Source organism: Mus caroli, unplaced genomic scaffold (genome assembly GCF_978045245.1).
Source record: "Mus caroli unplaced genomic scaffold, Mus_caroli_1 scaffold_10, whole genome shotgun sequence".
NCBI lineage: Eukaryota > Metazoa > Chordata > Mammalia > Rodentia > Muridae > Mus > Mus caroli.
The window spans coordinates 102921031-102942631 of record NW_028227265.1 but is presented as its reverse complement, the minus strand read 5'-3'; the positions used below and the strand labels follow the sequence as shown (position 1 = coordinate 102942631).

The 21601-nt window shown below is 47.7% G+C and overlaps 1 protein-coding gene and 1 long non-coding RNA gene across 3 annotated transcripts in view; one reads left to right on the top strand and one right to left on the bottom strand.

The window, feature by feature from the left end:
- Nucleotides 1–492: 492 nt before the first annotated feature.
- The window catches only part of Rab11fip1 (RAB11 family interacting protein 1), a 35411-nt gene continuing 14302 nt past the window's right edge, over nucleotides 493–21601 (bottom strand). Inside the window, exons 2-6 of one of the 2 annotated variants that reach the window (XM_021169906.3) lie at nucleotides 17256–17698; nucleotides 15357–16143; nucleotides 12817–14367; nucleotides 11924–12032; nucleotides 493–4872 (exon numbers count right to left, since the gene is read on the bottom strand). In XM_021169906.3, the coding sequence (XP_021025565.1) occupies nucleotides 4654–4872; nucleotides 11924–12032; nucleotides 12817–14367; nucleotides 15357–16143; nucleotides 17256–17698 (3109 nt within the window). In that variant the 3' untranslated portion in view covers nucleotides 493–4653. The remainder of the gene's footprint in view (nucleotides 4873–11923; nucleotides 12033–12816; nucleotides 14368–15356; nucleotides 16144–17255; nucleotides 17699–21601) is intronic. The other variant, XM_021169907.3, reaches the window with a different exon arrangement.
- On the top strand, nucleotides 4783–6801 carry LOC110299936 (uncharacterized). Its single transcript, XR_002378534.2, has 3 exons — nucleotides 4783–4835; nucleotides 4957–5063; nucleotides 6559–6801. It is a non-coding gene; the product is annotated as an uncharacterized LOC110299936 (long non-coding RNA).

Here is a 21601-nt window from a genome sequence, read left to right as displayed (position 1 = left end):
CTCTGTCCCCTCCACCAGGGGCTTAGACCTTCATTGGCACAGATCATGGTGGTGGCTACAGGGCTTTGTGTGAGAGACCACCATCCAACAAGACAGAAGGAACTTGTATCACACCCAACCTGAAGTACAGACACAAACCTTGAAAGGTAGTGTGATTTTATTTATTGTTAGGAAGTCTTAGGGTTTTGTTTGTTTTGAGACAAGGTCTTGTGTATCGCCGTCTGACTTAAACCTCCCTATGCTGCTGAGAATGCAATTGAACTGTTGATCACCCCATTTCACCTCCCTGGTGCTGGTTGGGATTACAGATCATCACATTGCTCAGCTTACAGTCCTGGGGCTGGAGTGTGTGACCAAGCCTGGTGCTTTGCACACAGTATTTGCAAGCACACAGTATTAGGTGAACCTTCAGTTAGAGGGAGGTGAAAGTCAATTTAGTAGCTTATCAAAGTAGGTAGGAAAATTCAGAGTTGGGGTTGGCACGGGTTCACCTCTCTCTCAAAAAAAAATAGCTTTTTTATTTAATATATGTAAGTACATATAGCTCTCTTCAGACACACCAGAAGAGGGCACTGCATCCCATTACAGATGGTTGTGAGCCCCCATGTGGTTGCCAGGAATTGAACTCTAGACCTCTGGAAGAGCAGTCAGTGCTCTCTCTCTCTTTTTTTATTTTTTAAAGATTTTATTTATTATTATAAATAAGCACACTGAAGCTGTCTTCATATACACCAGAAGAGGGCATCAGATCCCATTACAGATGGTGTGAGCCACCATGTGGTTGCTGGGATTTGAACTCAGGACCTTTGGAACATCAGACAGTGCTCTTAACTGCTAAGCCATCTCTCCAGCTCCAGTCAGAGCTCTTAACCGCTGAGCCATCTCTCCAGCCTGGGTTCATGCTTCTTATCTAAGACAATAGGTTTTCAGTCTTGAAGGATCCTTAATTAGTAGTACCCACCCCCACCCTCGGAAAAAAAAAAAAAAGCTGTGAATGGTAGCACACTCTGATATTCCCAGCACTCAGAAGGCAGGGGCAGAAGGATAATGAGTTCAAGGTCATTAGTAGCCATAAAATCAAGATTAACCTGGCCCACGTGAGAACCTGTCTCAAAAAACAAAGACAGAAACACTAAGCTAAGAGTGTAACTCAACAACAGAGCATGGGATTAGCAAGCACAGGACACCAAAAGGGGGCGGTGTGGTCGACTGGGAGAAGAACCCAGGGATGGAGAACTCTAGCCTCGATACAGTGCACGGTGAAGCATCATGGACCAACCTCTCTTGCTGGACAGCAGTGGGGCACGGCACAGGGCAGGGTTGCCTGCTCCTTCCTTCTGTGGCCCAAGTAAAGGTAATATGGTGGAATAAAACAGGGAAGCCAGGCCAAGTGCCGAAGCCAAAGATAAGATGATATGAAACAATTAGGTTAAGGGCTGGCTGGTTTTTAGGATGCTGTCCTCCAAATGGAGTATGCTGGTATTTAATCCAATGCCTTCATACCCCACCCAAATCCCTGGCTGGGCTTTCTTATAGGTAGCCAGGCATGGGCGAGGAAAAGGCCCTTTCTTTTTTTTCTTTCTTCCCTTCCTTCCTTCTCTTCTTTCTCCAGAGTGTAGGCCCCTGCAGGGCACCTCAAGTTGGCATCAATGGAAGCTACAAGCACAAGGCAGAGGTCAGCCCCAGTAGCTCCAGGGCTCTCCCTGTCACCAGCCTCTGCCAGTGGCTCAATGCAGGTTCAGCTTCCCTTGGTATCACTCCTTAGTGCCCGACTAAGAACAGTTATTAAGTAGGCAGGGCCTCTATTACCTTGTGAGGTACAGCAACATCAGAAAGGCAGTGTTTCCCAGCACTGCAGAAACCAGCAAAGCCCCAGAAGTAAACTGTCCTTCATTCTCCAGAGTCCCCAAGTGGCATTTCAGAGCACAGGAATTCACTCCACCTAGACGGTCCTCTCTAGAGCTGACTCGGTTACATACCAAAGGTCTGAGTAGCAGTAGAGACCTCCAGACTCTTCATACACAAGGCAGCTCCCCAGGCTGTCTCTTCTGAGCAGTGCTCCAGTACACTTAGGTTATCACAGTAAAAATGCATTTATATCAAGTTTAAAACAAACAAACAAACAAACAAACAAAAAAATCAAACCAAAACCCTATGATGCAGAACAGAAATATACATGTACATTTTCAGAGTTCAAGAGGATACAGTTTCTTTATAGGCATATTAATGAATTTCACGACACTAAAAAAGAAAATACAAATCATCTCAAGAAATTTACAGTGGTCCCTAGTACTGTAAGAGAGATTAAATAAAAATACGTGTAGATCATTAACAGCTTGTTAGGTAAATCAAGTTACAGTCTTGCCCTTCAGATTAAAGTGCTGCAGTATAACCAACGTTCCTCACCTTCCAGGTGATAAGAACACACACAGATTCTTCATTGAGAACCACCACTACCCCACCCTATCCACGTCACTGGCCTATGATTCGCTGAGCAGAGATGTTAAGATTTAGTGAGATTTTTTATTACTACCAGGAAGAAAAAAAAATCATGAAACATTTTAATTCCAGAATGAGGGGACCAGCAATGGAAATCCCTCTACTAGTGAAAAAGCGGCTGTGTGTGTGTGTGTGTGTATTAAGGTGTGCGTCTATATGTGTATGTATATATATATATACATATGTGTGTGTTTTAAGATGTGTCTCTCTCTATATATATATGTATATTAAGGTGTGCATCTATGTGTGTATATATATATACATATGTGTGTGTTTTAAGATGTGTGTATATGTATATATATACACACACATATATATGTATATTAAGGTGTGCGTATATGTGTATATATATATATGTGTGTGTGTGTGTGTGTGTGTGTGTGTGTACATTTTATAAAAAAAATATATTAATCTACCAGGAATGGTGACACATACCTGTAATTCCAGTATTTGGAAATTTGAAAAACTGAGGCGGGGGTGGGGTGGAGAGGTGTGTATGTGTGAAAAACTTAAAACCAGTCAGATCTGTCTCAAAATAGCAGCATCAAAACTCCCCAAATCAGGAGGTAGCAGCAAAGAAGCAGATGCCATCCTGTAGCTCTTCACAACTGTTCCTTACTGCTGACGTGTGGCTGGGGCGCTTCACCCCTGAGCACTTAGCCAGCCCCTGCCCGAGCCTCCTTCATCTTGAGGAATCAGTGGACTGTCTACTCCCATCCAGGAAAGGCCATTGAGACAAGCCAATGGACAAACGGACAAAGGCCCGTTCCTAAAATCATCCTCTACCTCACAGAGATGTTGTAGAGGAACACTCAGTCCCCTCTGCGCCAAGGAAAGGCCAACGGGGCAATAGGAACCCCGTACCCTGAGAGACTGACCAACTTTCCCTAAGTCGAGACTGACTCTCTTTGTTTCCTTTTAAATTTAATGTTATGTGTATTGATGTATTGATATTTTGTCTGCATGGATGTCTGTGTGACACGGTCCGATTCCCTTGAACAGGAATTACAGACAGTTGTGAGCTACCATGTGGTTGCTGGGAATTGAACCCAGGTCCTCTGGACCTGGTCCACTGTTCAGCCAGTGCTCTTAACCACTAGACTATCACTCCAGCCTGAAAAGTGACTCTTTAGTTCTTTCATGTCTCCAGGAAATGACCCTGTAGATCTAAAGAGCAGTGTGTGTGTGTGTGTGTGTGTGTGTGTGTGTGTGTGTGACCACATGAAGGGCAGAGGTCTATGGTAGCTTTTCATTTTATTGTTTAAGACTGTCCCTCACTGAACCTGGAGTTTCCAGTGAGCCCCTGAGATCTGCCTGGCTCCGCGCTCCCCCAGCCCAGCCCCCACCCAGGCACATGCCACTCCTCCTGGCTTTAGCGTGGATGCTAAGAATCCAAACGCAGACCCTCAGGTTTGTAGTGCAAGCACCTTACCCACTGAGCTATATCCCCTAACCCATGAAGAGCACATTTTTAAGGCTAGAGGGTAGTGGCAATTGTAAAAGGCATATTCAAAATCTAAGAAGCATGCTCAGGGGTTTTATGTAACCAACCGTGCTCCAACCAGAAGGCATCAAACACGGCTGTAATCCTAGCACTTGGCAGTGGGGGCAGAAAGGTCAGAAATCTAAGGCCAGTCTCAGTACACAGTAAGTTCAAGAGCAGCCCCAGCCCGGGACTACATAACACCCCACCCTGAAAACAGAACAACGCCTACCAAACCAACCCTCACCAAAAACAACCCTTGAGTCCTCGTGTTTACCCAAATTAAAAATTGAGCATGCGCCTCAACCGAGGTGCTCAAAGGCCAAGAGAGCGGGTGAAACAGCACACATCCCAAAGTCCCTTTCTCATCTCACCCTGAGCCTGCCTTCACGGAGGATCCATACCTGAAGATCTCAGCATCAAAGGGCAACAACCCTGGCGTTAAAATACATCGGATCAAATCTGGTATTTACAATGTAGTCAAAGGCACAGTGGCATTGAAAAACAAAACGCTGGGAAATTTATAGTAAAAGATTCGTTGTAATCATTAATCTGGTTTCAGCTAGGAGAATTAACTCTTGAGAGAAGATGCACACAGCAGGCCTTCGGAACCCGCGTGCCAGTTACTAGGGAGACCACGCCTCCTTCAGACCACGCCTCCTTCCCGCAGTTTACATCTTTCCGGCCTTCTTGCCCATCTGCGCGGGCACTCGGAGGATGTTGGGGGTCTCCTCCATGACTCTGACTAGCAGGTTGTCGATGTAGTCCTCCAGCTCCCGCACCTGAAACTCCTTCTTGCTGATGGTCTCCTTCTGTTTGAGGACTAGCTGGATCAGCTCATCGTGGGTCAGCTGTGCGTAGGCAAAAGCGGGATCCGAGGGCTGGTATTTCTTTGGAGAGGGAAGGAAGAGGGAAGGGGTTAAGAGTCAGCAGAGACAGGAACTCGCAGAGATCAACTTGCCTCTGCTTCCCAGGTGTTAAAACACACGCCACCACACCCGGCTTAGAAAGCCACTTTCCACAAAGGATGAAACCAGGCGGCTGACGAGAAGAGAGAAGGACTTTGGAGTCTGTAGAGTAGGTATGAGTCGGTTACATGTTTGTTTGTTTTCTTTATTATCTTTTAAAATTGTAACAGCCAGGGGCCTCGGTGTAGCTCAGTAGCAGAAGACTTGCCTAGCACTGTAAGGCCCCAGGATTGATCCCTAGCATCAAAAAACAGGAACATTATTTGGCTTACAATTCTCACACCTCTGCTCTTGACTCTGCAGAGGTACGTGTTGTCAAGAAATGTAATTAGGGGGTCTGGAGAGATGGCTCAGTGGTTAAGAGCACTGACTGCTCTTCCGAAGGTCTGTAATGAGATCTAACTCCCTCTTCTGGAGTATCTGAAGACAGCTACAGTGTACTTACATATAATAAAATAAATAAATCTTAAAAAAAAAAAAAAAGAAAGAAAGAAATGTAATAAGGTGGGGCTGGAGAGATAGCTTAGTGGTTAAGAGCACTGGTCCTCTTTCAAAGGACCCTGGTTCGATTCCCAGCAACGACATGGTGACTTTCTGTCTCTCTCTCTCTCTCTCTCTCTCTCTCTCTCTCTCTCTCTCTCTCACACTCACACACACACACTGTGCACAGACATACATGCAAGCATAATAACCACATAAAGGAGAGAAAGAATGAGGCCTTGGTGGTAGTTGTCACTTAGTCAGCCAGGCCTGGGTATCCAGTGTACATGTAGGATGCCTGCCAGTCAGCCCAGCTTGCTACCTCTGAGCTCCCTCTGAGACCCCACCAAAAGCTACCCCACACTCTGAAAACACGATAGCTAAAGCCATGCACCACCAGGCTGCCAACCTTACAGGCCACCAGAGCGCACACTCTCTGCGTACACGGTGGCCTTTCCCAGAGACTGACTGTTCTCATTTCTGATAGGGGCATGTACCCACAACAGTGGCTTTTAACTGGTATTTATCATCTGGGACAAGGGGGCTCTAACTGTGAGCACAGAGTTCTGAGCCAGAAGGAAATGAGAGATAAAAGTCAATGAGAAGTAGCAAGTCACACCAAGGTCTCAGGGGGGAGTGGGAGGAAAGACCTGGCAGCTCAGCTGCAGCTGAGCAGATTTATAAGACTCCAGAGCAACTCAAGGTGATTTTTACTCAAAGAACTCCAAGGCAGTAAACAGTTTTAGCCCCAGGGGCAAGCCACCTTCACTTTCTATCAGGGAGACCAATAAATTAAGAGCCTACCAGCTCCAAGCAGAGTCAGGGGCAGAAGCAACACTAGTAGCTCGACCACAGTGCAGAAGCCTCTACCCTATTCAGGGAGTGGAATTCAGAGGACTCCCGCTCTCTCGCTGGCTGGCTAGAAGCACATACGGATGCTTCCACACCCAGCAGGCGTGAACGAGGTCAGGCGGTACATGAGTAACAGAATAATGGAGACACTGGCCTCCTCGCCAACATCTGCTTCTCTCCCCGCCCCATTCCAGTTTTCCTTCTTTGTTTCCTTCTTCCTGTTGAGAATGTACATTCAGAGGGGGTATACCCTTTGTCTCTGTTTTCTGCTTCTAGGGCTTAAACTCAGGGTTTTGGCCATGGCAAGCAAGAGCTCTCTACCACTGAGCTACAGCCCCTCGAGACGCTCCAGGTGTGACTTCCAAAACTGGATTCAAACCTGGCAGGATGGTGCACACCTGTAATCCCAGCGCTAAGGAGAGGAAGGCAAGGAGATCTTGAGTTGGAGCCTGTATCATGAAGCAAGCTCTAGGCAAGCCTGGGCTACAGTGAGACAGTATCTCAAAAAACAAACACCGCAAAAGTGAGTATCATGTCTAGAATTTTCTGGACACTGAACACACACCAATGTGGATTTATTCAACACTACTAAACTATGTTGAAATGGTACGATGAGACTGGCAGTGGGGTACACCTTTAATCCTTGCAGGCAGAGGCAGATCTGGAGGGGCTAGCCTGGTCTACATCAAGAGTTCCGGGTCAGTCAGGTCTACAGAGTGAGACCCTGTTCTCAATATAAGGGTATGGTGGAAAGCTAACATGCCCTGTACATTTTGCCATAATTAAAAGAAAAAGGGCATCCATTGACATTTTCACATCAAGAAACCTGCCCTCAAGGTTCTCGGGTCACACTTTACACTATAGAGAGTGTTGTTAAGAAATGCTGACTAGTGGTTGAGTGTGAAGCTTGGTGACAGCATGTGTTTCAAGGCCCAGCATTATTAAATCCATAGCCACTCTGTTCTCTCCGTCTCTTCCTTCTCCTCCTCTCTCTCCGCCTCTCTTTCTGAAACGGGGTCTGAAACAAGTCCATGCTGGACTCGAGTTCCTGAGCTTCAGGCCTCCACTTCCCAAGTGTGTGCCACATCTGGTGTTCTCTCTCTCTCTCTCTCTCTTCTTTCTGCTGTTTTCCTTGTCTTTCGTTTTGAGACTCATGTAGCCCAGGATGATCCCCAACTGTCTTTGTAGCCAGGGATGACCTTTAGCTTATGATCTTCCTGCCTCTTCCCCAGGGCCACGATTACAAGCCTGAGCTACCACACCCTTTTTATGTGGTCCTGAGGATCAACCCCACGATTCCTGATTACTAAGCAAGAACTCCATCAACTGAATTAAACCCTGAGCCCTTTCCTTTTACTTACTTCTTAAAATGGTATGCTTTATAATGTTGACATCAGGCAGAGTATAGTTTTGCGGCATTTTTTTAAAGTTAAAAATATTACATCATGATTACACTTATTTCCAGAGAGCATATGTGGGGGTGGGGATGGGGGTGAGTCATGGCACTTGTATCCAGGTCAGAGGACAAACTGAGGGACAGAGTCAGTTCTCTCCTACTTTGTAGGTCCCAGGGACTGAACTCAGGTCATTAGGCTTGGTAGAGAGGGGAGAGCCCTTTTTCTTTCTTTTCTTTTCTTTCTTTCTTTCTTTTCCTTCCTTCCTTCCTTCCTTCCTTCCTTCCTTCCTTCCTTCCTTTCTTTCTTTCTGATTATTCTGTAAGCATAATTAAATTTTAGTTCAACTTGATTTTTGAAAAATTTAATTCCAGTATATTTCAACCATCACTGTCATGCTAGGTATTTGTTGTTTTCAACAATCCCAAGTACATACAACATTTCTTTTAAGAAAGTTTTTTTGTTGTTGTTGTTTTATTTTTAATTATGTCTGTGTACTGTGTACACAAGTGTATGTGACCATGGAGGCCAGAAGAGGGCATTACCTCATCTAGTGCTGCATGCTGGTTATAAGGACTCATTCCTGTAACCTCAGTTAATGGCCAGCCTGGGTTATATGAAACCTTGTCTCCAAAAGCAAGAATGATGTGGCCAGAGAGGTTCAGTGGTCAGGAGCTCTGCTGTTCCTGCAGAAACCATGGCTTCGGCTCCCAGCACCCACACGGTGGCTCACAATCATCTTTAATTCCAGTTTCAGGAAATCTAATGCCTTCTTCAGGTTCTGTGGGCACCAGGCAAGCATGTAGTACACACACGTATATGCAGGTAAAACACATATGCACATTAAAAGAAAAAAATCTCCACTTGAATCTGTAGTCAAAGAGTAAAGAATATATCTACAACTTTGAAATCATTAGAAGAGTCTAGGCAGTGGTGGCACATGCTTTTAATCTCAGCACTCAGGAGGTAGAAGCAGGTGGATCTTGGGCCAGCCTGGTCTGTAAAGAATTCCAGGATAACAAAGGCTATGTGAAAAACAAACAAACAAACAAACAAACAAACACCTATCTCAGAACAACAACAAAACCCAAAAAACTCAAACATAATTTAAAAATGAGTGTGAACTAAATAGAGTTCACAAAAGACGAGATATAAATCACAGGGAAACAAAGAAATGTTCAACGTCCTTAATCATCAGGGAAATACAAATAATACTTTGATTTTTTTCCAGACAGGGTTTCTCTGTATAGCCCTGGCTGTCCTGGAACTCACTCTGTAGACCAGGCTAGCCTCGAACTCAGAAATCCGCCTGCCTCTGTCTCCCAAGTGCTGGGATAAAAGGCGTGCGCCACCACCGCCCAGCTTAAGATTTCATCTTACATCAGTCAGAGTGGCTAAGATCAATAAGACAGATGGCAGCTCATGCTGTGGAGGATGTGGAGTAAGGGGGACGGACAGTCATCTACTGCTAGGAGAGCACACTTATCTAGCCACCATAGAAATGGGCGTGGTGTTCCTCGTGCGTGCTTGCTCACTACTCTTCATGTCCTAATAGCCAGACACTGGAAAAACTTAGATGTCTATCATGGATGAAAAGATTAAAAAAGCATGCTGTACATTTACACAATGGAATATTTTTCAGTTTAGAAAAATAAATTTAGATGGGCATAGTAGCACACGCCTTTAATCCCAGAACTTCGGAGGCAGGTAGGTCTCTGTGAGTTCAAGGCCAGCCTAGTCTACAAAGCAAGTCAAGGTCAGCCAGGGCTCTGTTACTCATCGAAACCCTGTCTCCCAAAAAAAAAAAAAAAAAAAAAAACAGGGCTGGAGAGATGGCTCAGAGGTTAAGAGCACCGACTGCTCTTCTAAAGGTCCTGAGTTCAATCCCTAGCAATCACATGGTGGCTCACAACTCTCTCTAAAGGGATCTGATGCCCTCTTCTAGTATGTCTGAAGAGAGCAAAGAATACTCACATACATAAAATAAATAAATCTTAAAAAAAAACATGTTTAAACAAAACAAGTGTGCACCAATACACAGTGCTTTTTAATATATTTAAATTTGGCTAGGCAGTGGTGGTGCATACATTTAATCCTAGCACTTGGGAGGCAGAGGCAGGTAGATCTGAGTTTGAGGTCAGCCTAGTCTACAGAGTTCCAGGACAGCCAGGGATAGAGAGATCTAAGTTGGGGGAGTAACTAACTTCCATCTGATTGGATTACACACACACTCCCTGAGATGGAACCCGTGTCTGACACTGCTCCAGTCATGAAGAACCTGAGACTAGGCAGGCCATGGACCCAGGGAAAGTCAAATACTCTGCTAAAGGGACAGAGCAATAGAAGGACTCCTAATGACACTCTGCCACATCTAAGATCTCGAGAAGTCCCAGCAACTGAACCATCCCTCCATCCCTCCCCTCGGGGCTCAGGGAACCCCGTGGAAGAGGAGGTAGGAAGAGTGTAAGGGGCAGAGGGAAGTACAGCAAGACAAGAAGGACTGACTGACACGCCTGTGCTTCCACAGACGGGCAGCATGCTCAGGTTCAAGCCAGGTGCCTCCCAGCACGGAGAGAGGAAGCGGACACCAGGCCCCACCTTAACTCAAAAAGCCATCCCCAACTGACAACCATTTACAAAGGAAACATTAGTTTCTCAAGTGAGTCTCCTTGGGTACACAAACCCACTTGATGTGCAGGCCCCATGCCCAGTGGTAGATAGCCAACACAAAATGAAAATAGTATTTTTGTAGATTTTTTTTTTTTGGTCTCTTATTGCTTTATATGGAGTTTTTATTTTTAAACCCTGCTGGCCATTTGCTTATATATTATTGTTTCCAATTTTGTGTTTTTATTTTCTCTCTTTGTGTGTATACTTTTCTGTTTTATTCTGGTTTTTGTTTTGTTTTTACTTATCTGTATGTTCTGTAAAGAGAGGGGGGCATGGAATTGGATGGGCAGGGAGGATCTGGGAGTAAAGGAGGGAGGGGGAACCATGATCAAATACATTACATGAAAAAACATTATTCAAAAGAAAAAAAAATGATTAAGAGCTGTTGAAAAAGATATCTACCTGACCACAACCTCTGGCCTCTACACGCATGCACACACAAACACATGCACACACGCACGTGACTCATACACAGACCATTAGAAGTGAAAGAGGAATATGTATCGAAAGATGGCCTAGTCGGCCATCAATGGAAAGAGAGGCCCATTGGACTTGCAAACTGTATATGCCCCAATATAGGGGAATGCCAGGGCCAAAAGAATGGGAATGGGTGGGTAGGGAAGTGGGGGGCGCTATGGGGGACTTTTGGGATAGCATTGGAAATGTAATTGAGGAAAATATGTAATAAAAATATTAAAAATCAAAAAAAAAAAAAAGAAGTGAAAGAGGACACTAAGCACACAGCTTACTTTCCCATGGTTTGGATAAGAATGGGCATGTGCAGAGGCAGAGAGAGGACGAGTAGGAGGGAGAGGGAAGAACCGGAGGGGAGAGAGCGAACTGGGTCTAGCAGAACCCGGGGGGGTGGGGGGGGGAACCCAGAGGGAGGCCACAGGAACTCCCCGTACTATTTCTGCAACTTTGTAAATGTTGGGAACTATTTTTGAGAAACAAAACCCAGAACATCTGTATCAAGAATTTTATATTTTTGTCTAAAGATAAGAAAGATGGAGAAAGAAAATCTTTTTAAAGAGAGAGAGAGAGAGTAAGTGAGTGTCAGGTGATGTGGCGGCACCCGCCTGTAATCCCAGCACCCGGGAGGCTGAGTCATGAGGTTGTCATGAGTTTAGGGTAACCTGGGCTACACAGTGAGTTCTAGGCTAGCTGGGGCTACAGAAACAAACAAACAAACAAACAAATGAGCACCACCATACTTGACAAACAGACAGTGAGTGCAGTGACTCACACTGCTAGAGACAAAAAAGAATTCAGTAAGGAACAACTCATCATAAGGAAACGTGACTATCCAGTCAATGGAAAGTCTGGGGGCTCTCGGAGGTTATCCAGACTTGAGACACCGGAGTGAGGACTTCCCAGAACTGCCTGCCAGCCAAGCACTTTTAACTTTGGCTGCAGTTTCTTCTGATAGATCTTCCTACGTTGCCCAGGCTGGCCCCCACCCTACTCATCAGCCCCCAGTGTGGCTGCAACAGCTGAGGCCAGCTGTAAGGGCAGGTGACTCTATACACACAAGCTCCGCAATCTTACCAAACCCCGCGTCTTCTCTGGACACTCACCTTCATGAGGGCCTCGCTGATCAGGTTCTCACTGATGATGGTAGCGGTTCCCAAACTAGAGTTTGCAATCTTGGTGGCTGTTGTGTTCATGGGCTTCACAGGGTGAGGCCTGGAGAGACAAGGAAAGAGTCCTTAAACCTCCAGGAACCACGAAGCTGAGACGTGCCCATCTCAAAGACCTGCTGCCTGCAAGACAGGCAAGGGGGAGGGGGAAGCATCTCTGGTCCCAAATCCAGCTCGCGACTTAACTCCTGTGGAATTCAAAGGAAGCAGGACCAGACGGCCACACACAGCCGGTAACGCACATCCCTGGCCAGGGCGTCCTGGCAGAGTCTAAGTTCCTCAGTCTGGTTATGGGCACAAGAACAGTAGGACCCATCATCTCTTAGGCTGGCCCATAGCTCTGCGGAAGAGTATTTGCATAGCATGCACAAGGCCTCAGGCTCCATCCCCAGCACTGCAAAAAAAATTTTAATTAATTTAAATAAATAAAATACTATTAATAATAAGGAAGATAGAAAGAACAATAGTTTATTATCTTTGGAGGTTAACGCTACAGACTAGGAACCCACTGAGGGGCTCTGCCATAAGGAAGCTCTCAGCAGAACTTCCAGCATTGCTTTGTTCTACCGCCCCTCTGATTCCACAGCTACAAAACTCCATCACACTGTAGAAACATCCCTAAGCTATCTTTGAAGACGATTACGTCCTTGCTATCCACATGGCTGGGTCTTGAGTTATTCCAAGCACAAAGTTCACAGCCCCTGTGTGACAAGCCTTGCCAGCCAAACAGGCACGTTCGGGTATCGGGACATCATCCATTTGGTTTGAAGGCAGGGTGTCAGATAAAAGCAAAGACAATGGACAAAGACAGTCTCCCCGTCATGTCTCACCTGTGCTTGGCTGCCCCAGCTCCCGAGCTTGGCAGAGCTGGGGTTGGATGTATCTCTGAGGGTGTGACCCAGGCTTGTAGAAGTGGCTTCTTCTTGCCAAAATTCTCAGCTCTACTAGTGGAGACGTCTGCCGTTGCTTGTTTTTGAGATTCTGTTTCACTGGTGTGGTGAGTGTCGGAAGATGGAGAACTGGGGGAAGAGTATGCGGCGGGAAAGGTGTCAGCGAGTGAGGGGCTGGGCACAGAAGAGTCCTGGGATACGCACAGAGGTGAACCTGGCTTCTCACTTCCTATCAGCTTCTCTTCCTCGACAGTACCAGGGCCTGGTAGCTCTTCATTCTCACTTAAGGGAGCCTGGGGCCTGAAGTCACACTGATTCTCTGTGGGCACTGATTCACCTGCCCTGCCACTAGACCTTCCTGACGTCTCCAGGATGGAAGGTGACTCTTTCCAGGGTGAAACTCCTGCTTCTAGATCAACCAACTTCTCTGCCTTTCCCCCATCTCCAGCCTCATCGACTCTTTCATCATCCGATGCCACTTCAGGAATGGACGGAAGAGACAAGCTCAGATCGGCTATGATAGGAGATTTCACATCCAAGGCGGACGGCAGGTCACTCAGGGGGTTAGAGAGCAGGCCTTCATGATCGCTGGCTTTGCTCTGACAGGGAGCCATGAGGTCATCCTTCTCATCCATCAAAGGCTGGGTACCTCTTGCTGGGCTGGCTTCACTTGTGGGGCCTTCTGGGAAACTCTCGCTTTCAGAAGAGATGGTGGGCTGAGCTTCTGCGATCACAGGTTCCTGTCCTGTGCCTTCTGTGTGTGGAGACTCTGGAGACCCTGCACGGAGCATGCTTCCAGCAACAGGCCCTTCCTGTGTCAGCTGCTGGGGATGACCTCTGTCCTCCTCCTCAAGCCTAGTGGGTCCTTCTGTTTCTTCGTCCACAAAAAGCTGTTCAGAAAAAGACACGCGCTTCTTGCCCTTCTTCTGCCCTCCGCTGGCATTCTCATGCATCCCCTCCTGTTTCTGTGCTATGCGGTGAAATGAGGAGGCCGCCTCTTCCTCTGCTTCTTCCACTGCTGTAGTCATTCCACCATCGTGAACATTATCCACAGAAGACCCAGACGCTGTCATGAGGGTCCTTCCCCATTCATTACTGCCAGCTTCCTTCCTTGTGTCCCCTGAAGCCTCTTCCGTCCCCTTCCGCACAGGTGTAGGAAGTTGTTCACAAGGGGATCCCGAGGCAGAAGAACCAGTGTGTGCAGCTGGTGTTAAACTAGGGACTGCTCTGAGGAGCAAGGAAGGTTTTTCAGCATCGGCCTCACCCTGGCCTGTGGGCCAGGGCTCGATTGGAGTGGATGTGGAGATAGGAGCTGCTAAGGGGGACAAGAAAGAGGAGGCAGAAGGACTTTCAGAGAACCGTGTCTCTGAGTCACATCTCAAGTTGGAAAGGACAGGAGGCTGAGTCGAGTCAGAGGGAAAGGGGGCAAAGAGAGCGGAGTCGGGGGAAGGAAGCCTGGCTTTGGGCTGAGCCTCTGGAGAAACTTCCAGTCTGCAAAAAGGACAAAATAAAATCTGCAGGTCAGTTGCAGATGCATTTCAAGACACATATTAAAATAGTCATTAGGGAGGGACAGGTTTTTAATGATCAAGGTGAAGGAAACAGCCCTTCTTGACATACAAATTGATCATTCGTGCTGGGGAGTCGAAGCCAGGGCCCCGTACATGCTATGTGAATCCTCCACAACTGAGGCATATTCTCCCCACAGAAAGAGGCAGTGTTTAGCACCAAGCACAGCCGTCACACAAGGGTCTGTTGTAACGGAAATGGAAAGATTCGGCTAGAGCAGCAGACAGCCTACAGTTTCTTTCCGAGATACACTCAGTCTTAAGAGTTGACTCTGACAGAACAGAAAGCATCGAAATAAGCTCAGAATAATGGAAGGCAACAAGTGTGGATTCTGAAGAGAAAGCGCATCCATTGCAGAATCCCCAGAAAGTTTGTCTCCCCACCCCCATTCCAGAGAAAGGTCAAGGTGAGAGTCACTCAGAAAAGCAGACGCTCCTTCCGGCTTAGGCAGGCTCTAACGATCAGGCACAGAGGAGACAGAGAACAGTCTAAAGAGTGGACCCAGGTCTCTCACACCAGCAAACTGACCCCAAGCACCAGGAGAAAAGGCAGCCATTTCCACAGGACAGCACTGAAAACCTTTAAAACACAGGCCCTGCATGTACCCACCACAACCATGCACGCTCCGCTCACATGCTCGGAAGCAGCCACAGACGGCGGTCTCCTCTCCCTGGAGTCTGCTCAGCTCCCTGAGGACAACCTTCACTTACGGATGCTGTGGCTTTAGGCTGGGAAAAGCCCTGCCCTTTGTGCTGAGCAGGCCAGGCCAGCAGAGGGGACTGGTTCAAATGACTTCAGGCTAGCAAACCTTTGCACGCACATCCCGAGACTGACCAGGTTTGTCCTAGTGGAGACTTTGCTGACCAGGCAGTGGTGGAGAAAGGCCCCATATGTAAAAGACTGAGACTCACCTAGGCTTCACAGCTTTGGTCTGGGGAACCCTGGCAGCAGGAACTGGTGGTTTCGGTTCAGACTTGGACTCCGTGATGGCTCCCGGGTCTGAGATCTGCACGTCCTCAAAGGGATTCAAGGAGCTGCCCCACTGGGAGGCAACAGGTAGAGCATCTTTCTCAGGCCTTCTCACGAGGTCTTCCTCCCGCAGCTGGGCTTCCACGAGCGTGCCTTTCCTCTCCTTCTCTTTCTCTGAGACAGTGGGAAGAGGTTCGCTTTCACTGCCTTTAGCTGCATCCCTCTTTCCCGTCACCAGAGAAAGCAAAGAGGACTTCTTGCTCTCCTGCTTCTTGCTGTCTTTTGTCTCTCTGGCAGCCTCCACGTTTGCTGGAGACACGCTCTCTCTATTGTCCCCACTGGTCAGAGGCCGGTAGGATGGCAAAGACATGGACTTCATGGAGTCCTTGGTGGAAGAGTCGGACAGTCGCCTGTCAGAAGACGTGCCGCCTCCTTCCCCTGGTTCCTTGGGAGACCGGACAGCCAGGTTTTCAGTGGACGAGAACAAATGCTTCCTCCTGAAGCCCTGTGGGGATGGGGAATTAGAAGGGCTGCTCTCTCTGATCTCACTCCTGGCCTCCGGCTGCTCCATGTATACGTGGTTCCCGTTGATACAGACGGTAGAACGGGAAAGAGAGTCGTTCTTGGACCGGAGGCCCCCAAGGAAGGAGAGCCCCTCTTTCTTGGGAAGGCTGAAGTTGGACTGGTTCGGTTGTTGGTCTGTACTGGATGTTCGCTTGTGAGACATGACTGGGAAGAAAGGAAACAGCAAAAGGGGTAAGTGCTGAAGAGACAGTTCAGTGAGAAAAGGAATGTACCGTGAAGCCTAGTGACCTCAGTTAAGTTCCCAGGACCTGTATACTCAAAAGAGGACCGATGCCCCACAAGCTATCCCTCTAACCTACAGGCATGCGTGCACTCACACACACACACACACTCCATACACACACACATAAATAAAAACTGAAGCTGAGGATATAGTTCAGAGTTAAAGCATTTGTCTGTCATGCACAAGGCTCTGGGATTCAAGCTCTAGTAATAAAAAAAAAAATTAAATGAGAGGGATTTGGGGCAAAGGTCAGTGGTGGTCATGCACGATGATGTCATTTTGAACCTCAGCTTTGCAAAGACAGGAGGAGATGGGATGGGGGTGAGGGTGGGGTGGGGGATGGGAATGAGCAGTTGCGATAGGCAGGGGCATCTGTCAATCTACTCAACATCTGGACACATTTCCAATCATGGTAACTGACAGGAGGATCCTAAGCACACTGCAACACACAAGACGGCTCCTCACAACAGCCCGAACAATCAGCGGTGAAGAATTTAAGAAATCCAGTGTTAAACCAGTGGAAAAGGCCACGTTCTTGATAAGAGTGACCGAATCTGGCCCCTAAAAGGGATTCAGTAATTGTAGCTGAAGCTCAGATTATATAATTCAGAGTTAAGGAGGCTGGATTTCTGAGCTTCCATCAGGGATGAACCACATAGGAGGCAAGCACACGATAAAAGCTCAGCAGTCATCTGATAAATTAGTGAGATATGACACACACGAGGGCCTATGGTCTTCTTTCATATACAATAGGAGCTGGGGGTTTGGAGCCGTGTTAGAGCTCTTACTGAGAACACTCAAGGCCCTGGGCCGGATCCCCAGGACTGTGAGGAAAACAAGCAACAGCAGAAACCCTCAAACTCGCTGATTCTGCGAGCCAAACCCTTGGAGATTCGTAAGAAACAAAGCCTTTGTGAAGAACACTCACCATCATCACTGTAGTTAACTAAAATCTGAAGGCCTCCCTCTCCCTTCTCAGAGCACAGTCCGGTAAACTGGGGAGGAGGGTGAGTGAGCAAAGATGGGAACTCACCATCCGAGGCGGAGGAGGACTCATCCTCATGGGTGTCATCATCCCACCGAGACTGGAAGTCTCCGGCCCGCAACAGAACTTTGTCTGACTTGGAAGTGGGCAGGACAGACATGGACTGGGAGAGTGGCGTCTTCTGCAGACTCGACTTGGAAAACAAAGTCTTGATCTTTGACTTCTTTTTCTTGTCTTTCGAGAAGGACTCGTCGTCACTGTCAACCGAGGGTGTCATGCTGGGGACGATGGCCGAGGCGGTATCGGAGGCGCTGTCCTTATTCTTCCCTTTGATCTTGTCCTTCAGTTTTCCAAATGGATTCCGGGACTTGTCTTTCATGGAGAGGTCAAACATGCTGGCCGTCATGTTGTTCCTCATAAACTGGATGTCGACCTCGATTTCCCCTCGCTCTTTGTCCTTCTTTCCGGGTTTGGACTTCAGGGTGTACCATCTAAAGAAGGAGAGGTTACCTCTGGATGGAAGCAGTTCTAGCAGGGCTCCTGATCCCCTCAGCAGCCTCTCCTCTCTGCTGCTCTAACCTCTTACACAAACGTGCTTCTAAAATACTATTTATTTAGTATTACTTAGACGAGTACACTGTAGCTGTGAGCCACCAGGTGGTTGCTGGGAATTGAACTCCCCACAAACGCACTTCTACTCTGTCTCAATGGAGGGGAGAGTAGAGAACCTCGCTTTTACTTATCGGTTCATTTTGTAGGCCAAGGGATCGAATGAATGAAGCCGGCATGCAGAACAGGCTACAGAACACTTGGCCCTGGCCCTGAATGCTTATCTCTAAGAAGTCATTCTGCCCATACGCTAGACAAAGGTAGTCTGATGTACTTAGTGTGTTCATCTTACTAGGGGTTCGACCTGGGGCCTTGAGCACACTATACAAGTACTGTACCATTGAGTTCCACCCTCAACCCTTATAATTAGCTAGAATAATGAGTTATTTCTAGAAATCAAGAGCTTGGCAGTGATGCAGGCCTGGAGTCCCAGCTATTGGGATAGTCGGTGGGCACAGTAGGAGCTTGAGGTCAGCCTAGAAAATACAAGACCCTACCTCAGTCAGGTGTGGCGGCATATGCCTTTAATCCAAGCATCTGTGAGGCAGAGGAAGGCATGTCTCTGTGAGTTTGAGGCTAGCCTGGTCTGTTTATCTAGTTCTGGGTCAGCTAGGGCTACATAATGAGACCCTACCTCAACAAACAAACAAACCCCCAAAGACAGGAATTAACAGAGACCCACAACCGGACAACATACAGACAGCGAGAGATCTTGGACCACTAGTTCTAAGTGGGAGGTCTCCATCAAACCTCTCCCCTTGGTTCAGGAACTCTGTGGAAGAGGAGGCAGCAAGGTTATGAAAGCCAGAGGGAATGGAGAATATTAAGAAAGCCTTCAAGATAACAGGCCGGACACACACATGCTCCCACAGAGATGGAGGTGGGTAAATTAGAATAGCAGCTCTTGTCTGAACTCAGCACCCAGGCCAAAACAGTTCTACATGTAAGAGGTATTGGGAGAGAGAAAGGGAGAGAGGCAAGGAAGGTGGTGGCAGAAAGGGGGGGGGGAGAGGGAGGGCCGTTCCCTTGTATATATGGATAATGACATAACACAGGTAAAGGTGGGAAGTGAGTCAAGTGGATTCTGGGAATATGGTGGTCATTGTCTTGGCAACAGGTCTGTAGGTCCCGTGTATGTGATGTCACAGGTTTCAGAGGTCCTGATGCCAACAGTGGCAGCATGCACAGGGCACTACAGGTTCAAGCCAGATGGGGTCCCAGTGCTGAGAGGGGAAGTGCACACAAGCCCCCACCCTAACCCAAAAGCTATCTCCACTGACAACAGCTTGCAAAGGAAACATTAGTTTCTCCAAGGAGGTCTCCCTAGATATACAAACCACACTGACGCACAGGCCCCGTGCCCAGCATTATTAGCCAACACAAATGATCGCAGTAGTATTTCTGTCTACCTTTTGTCTCAGGTTGCTTTGTCTGGGGATTTTTTTTTTTTAACCTTACTGATCTTTTGCTTGTATATTATGGTTTCTGATTTCTGTGTTTTTGTAGGTTTTGCTTTTTGTGGGTGTGTCTCTGTGTTTTATTTTCTTTGTTAAAAATTCTGGTATGTTTAGCCAGGCAGTGGTGGCACATGCCTTTAATGCCAGAACTTGGGATTAAGGCCTGCCTGGTCTACACTGAGTTCCAGGACAGCTAGGGCTAGACAGAGAAACCCTGTCGGGGGTGGGGGGGGGAGTTCCAATGTCATATTTTCTTTCAATAGGGTCATTATTATATAATTTTATTATATTTTCTATTATATACTTTTATATTATGTAATTATATGATTGTACTTTATAACCGTTTGAAGTAATGAAAGCCTGACCAGAAAGTATTCACGTCTGACTTAGCTATCATAAAACAATATTGCAAACATCATTCAAACATTTTACATGGCCCTCTGCAAAACTACTTCAAACGCCAGGGTACCAGACATATCCTGACTGCAAACTTCAGGCAGGGGGAATTCTCCTTGGCATTCATTTTCCTTCTGGAAACCTGATCTCTAGTGAACTAGGAGCCTAAGTCACTGCAGGCCATTGAGGAACAACCACTCCCAATACCTGGCCTCCAGAGAGCCACCCACAGGCCGCCTCACACATGGAGACCCACAGGCCGCCTCACACATGGAGACCCACAGGCCGCCTCACACATGGAGAACCACAGGCCGCCTCACACATGGAGACCCACAGGCCACCTCACACATGGAGACCCACAGGCCGCCTCACACATGGAGACCCACAGGCCGCCTCACACATGGAGACCCACAGGCCGCCTCACACATGGAGAACCACAGGCCGCCTCACACATGGAGACCCACAGGCCGCCTCACACATGGAGACCCACAGGCCGCCTCACACATGGAGACCCACAGGCCGCCTCACACATGGAGACCCACAGGCCGCCTCACACATGGAGAACCACAGGCCGCCTCACACATGGAGCACCACAGGCCGCCTCACACATGGAGAACTTACTGGGGGGTTTTGTTGTTGTTGTTGTTGTTTTCTTCTTCAGTGACCTACTTAAAAGCTTAGGGCCTGGACTTTAAGGAAATGATGGTTTTGTCCAAATGAGCACAACTTCCTCTCTCACCTTTGACTGTAGCTCAGCAAAGGCCAATCCCTCTCCCATCCTCTCTACCCCCCAACCCCGAGCTATTTGACTCAGTCTGCACACAGGAAAGTAGAACCCTAACCCTCAAGCAGCACTCCCAGCATGCCCTGCACCTCTCACACTTGCGCCTCACAGGATGGCATGGAGTGGGGAGTGCATTCACTTTACAGGGGAGGGAAACGAAGCTTAGAAATTGCCACCAGCGCTGCTGCAGACCTGGCAAGGACTCTACATCCTCTGAGTCCCTCTCTCCATTCTCTCTGAGTCCCTCTGCATTCTCTCTGAGTCCCTCAGCATTCTCCTTGACCAAAAGGCTTGCTTTAAACTCATTCTCCTGATTCACTTTCAAATTCTTTCTGGGCAGAGTTTGAGCCGCTTTCCCCTCCACTTTGTGTGTGTACATGTGTGCGTACAGGAGTGAGTACACATGTGTGTGGGTGGTGGTGGGGTGCTAGGGACGAACTGCAAGGCCTCAGTACAAGTGTATTAGGCAAGTGCTCTAATACAGAGTGGAAAGCCCAGCCCAAACTCTTTCAATTTAAATATCCCACATTAAAAGGAGAAAGGGAAACGCCAGCATAGCTCGCCACCATAGCTTGCCACCAGCCATAATCTGTAAGATGACCACTGAAGATCCAGCACAGAGAACTGCCAGGAAAAAAACATGAAATGCATCAAGAGATGCAGCCAGGACCAACAAAGTCACGTGAGATGCAGGTCTCTGATCGGCAAAGAGAGATCTTTCACGGTTTGTGAGACACAGCTGGGAAGGAGGGGTGGGAGAGGAACAGCCACTGCAGGAAGATGCAGGTCTTTTATCAGCTCTTCCCTGCGAGCCTCTATCTTTTCAGGGCCTGGCAGGGCCTGGAATACTTTGCATATTTGTCAGGAGGTTGAGAGGATTATTTGTGTTTTTCTTCCCTGATAGTCACAGTTGCCTTGGTGATGAAAGGTGTTTGGGCTTTTGTAATGTCACTTGTAGAAACCTGAAAAGGAGAAGCTCGGATGACCACAGCAGGGGCTGCAGGCGGCAGGGCCAGTCAGGAAGCTGGGGCGGGGGCTTCTCCACCAGGCCTCCTGTCAGTCAGGCATGCATACACATTCAAGACCTCCAGAGAACGCCACCCGACCATTCCTGGGACCGGGCTCGCCTTTCTCTAAAGGTTTCCGGG